The sequence below is a fragment of the Phytophthora parasitica genome, assembly GCF_000247585.1.
Source record: "Phytophthora parasitica INRA-310 unplaced genomic scaffold supercont2.340, whole genome shotgun sequence".
NCBI lineage: Eukaryota > Oomycota > Peronosporomycetes > Peronosporales > Peronosporaceae > Phytophthora > Phytophthora nicotianae.
Window position 1 is genome coordinate 1 of NW_008649326.1, and position 1608 is coordinate 1608.

Here is a 1608-nt window from a genome sequence, read left to right on the forward strand (position 1 = left end):
CACAGGTTCCAACCTAACGAGCTGGCGATGAGAAGGAAGCCCCGCAAGCCGAGTAAAGTTCTGCGCAAGAGACGACTGGCGCACCCGAACAAGCTTATTGAGGCGTACAACAAACTGTTGATCGATCTGAAGAAGGCGAGAGCGTTGCACAGGAGACGGAACAGTCGAGGTGGCGATGTACTACAATCAACAGCGTGTGGAGCAGAAGGTATCTTACATGCCTGGCGAATTAGTTTGGATCGACTGGCCCGCTGTTGGTCCATGTATTACGACGTTTGATGTAGGTGGAGAAGACCAGCAAATGAGATCGAGGCGGCAGGTTTTGACAACTACAAGGTGATGATGTTGAATAGTGGGGATGAGTTGGTGACACATTGCTTGTTTCTATTGGCTCACTTCTACCCTACAAACTTGCTGGACAAGATGGCGCACAACATTACAGTGATTAATGTGAGAAGGCGGACGCCGCCGGTGATCCGACCACCAACGGCCCGGGAGCGTTAAACGGGGTGATGAACGGCAAGGCCAAAGCAGGGGGCGACCTGGAGTCGATGGCAAAGACGCAAGTAGAGAGAGTTAGTCATGCGCCAGTGCCCGACAATCGACCACATTCACTTACGCAATGGGGAACAACCTGGAAAGCGAAGAAGAGTGTTTAACGACGAGAAGAAGAACGGTGGGCACAACGATGGACGAAGGTCCCAAGGCCGATGACGCGGCCGAAAGCGACGAGGCGTTCTGTAACATGACAAGAGCCAAATAGCCTCGCTACCAGGACACGATAGCAGTAACGTGGGGCACCCTGATGGTACCTGATGCTAGGAGAGGAAGAACACGAATCCCCGTAGGACGCATGCAGAAAATGATGCCCTGTCAGAGACAAACCTAGCCAGTACAGCTAGCTAACCTACGCGGCAGGCGCAGAAGCGCAACAGGATAAAACCACGGCTCCTCCTGGAACAGGACCCGATTGAAGAAGAGCTCATGCATGTATTTCGCCCCCTCCCTCCCTGGAGGGGTGGAATCAACGGTTTGACAGCACAGACACAAGTGCGCCACGGCCAACCAGGATAAAAAGACAGAGAGTGTCGTCGGCGGCATTTCCGCACTCGTACTAGCAGATACTTCTCGAGTTCGAACTGGAACGGCCGGATGGTGGGCTTGACGAAGGAAGGAGAGAGCTTGTCTGCATTAACCAGCACGAGTACGAGCGGCAGGGCGAGTGTGCATCAACGGGTAATAGCGGGATAGGGCAGCTTGAGCATGACCTACTGGTGAATGGTAGTCCAGCTCCGCTGCCTTCGAGGATGATGGCGAAGATGGGAGGGGGGGTAACAAAGGGCATTTGGTCAAATCCCTTCTTAGTAAAGGCGGTGAGGCGTTGAGATGGCCAAGTACGACGGCGGGGATGCCGGAGGGGAGCTGCGACGACGGACTAGGTGGCGAAGGACCATGAAGCGATGACGGGCAAGGAAGCGATGACGAATGTGGAGACAATGACGAGTAGTGGGTGCTTGATGAATGGTCCCGCGAGCGGAGCAGCGGGCGGCCAGTGGGGACAACAACCAAGGACCGATGGATAGCGACGGAGAACAAGACGGAGATCGG

The 1608-nt window shown here is 54.9% G+C and overlaps 1 protein-coding gene across 1 annotated transcript; it reads left to right on the plus strand.

The window, feature by feature from the left end:
• Positions 1-1460: 1460 nt before the first annotated feature.
• Positions 1461-1583, plus strand: PPTG_24893 (hypothetical protein; the record flags this gene model as incomplete). Its single annotated transcript, XM_008918857.1, has 1 exon — positions 1461-1583. The coding sequence occupies one exon, from the start codon at positions 1461-1463 to the stop codon at positions 1581-1583; it is 123 nt and encodes a 40-aa protein (XP_008917105.1).
• Positions 1584-1608: the final 25 nt, after the last annotated feature.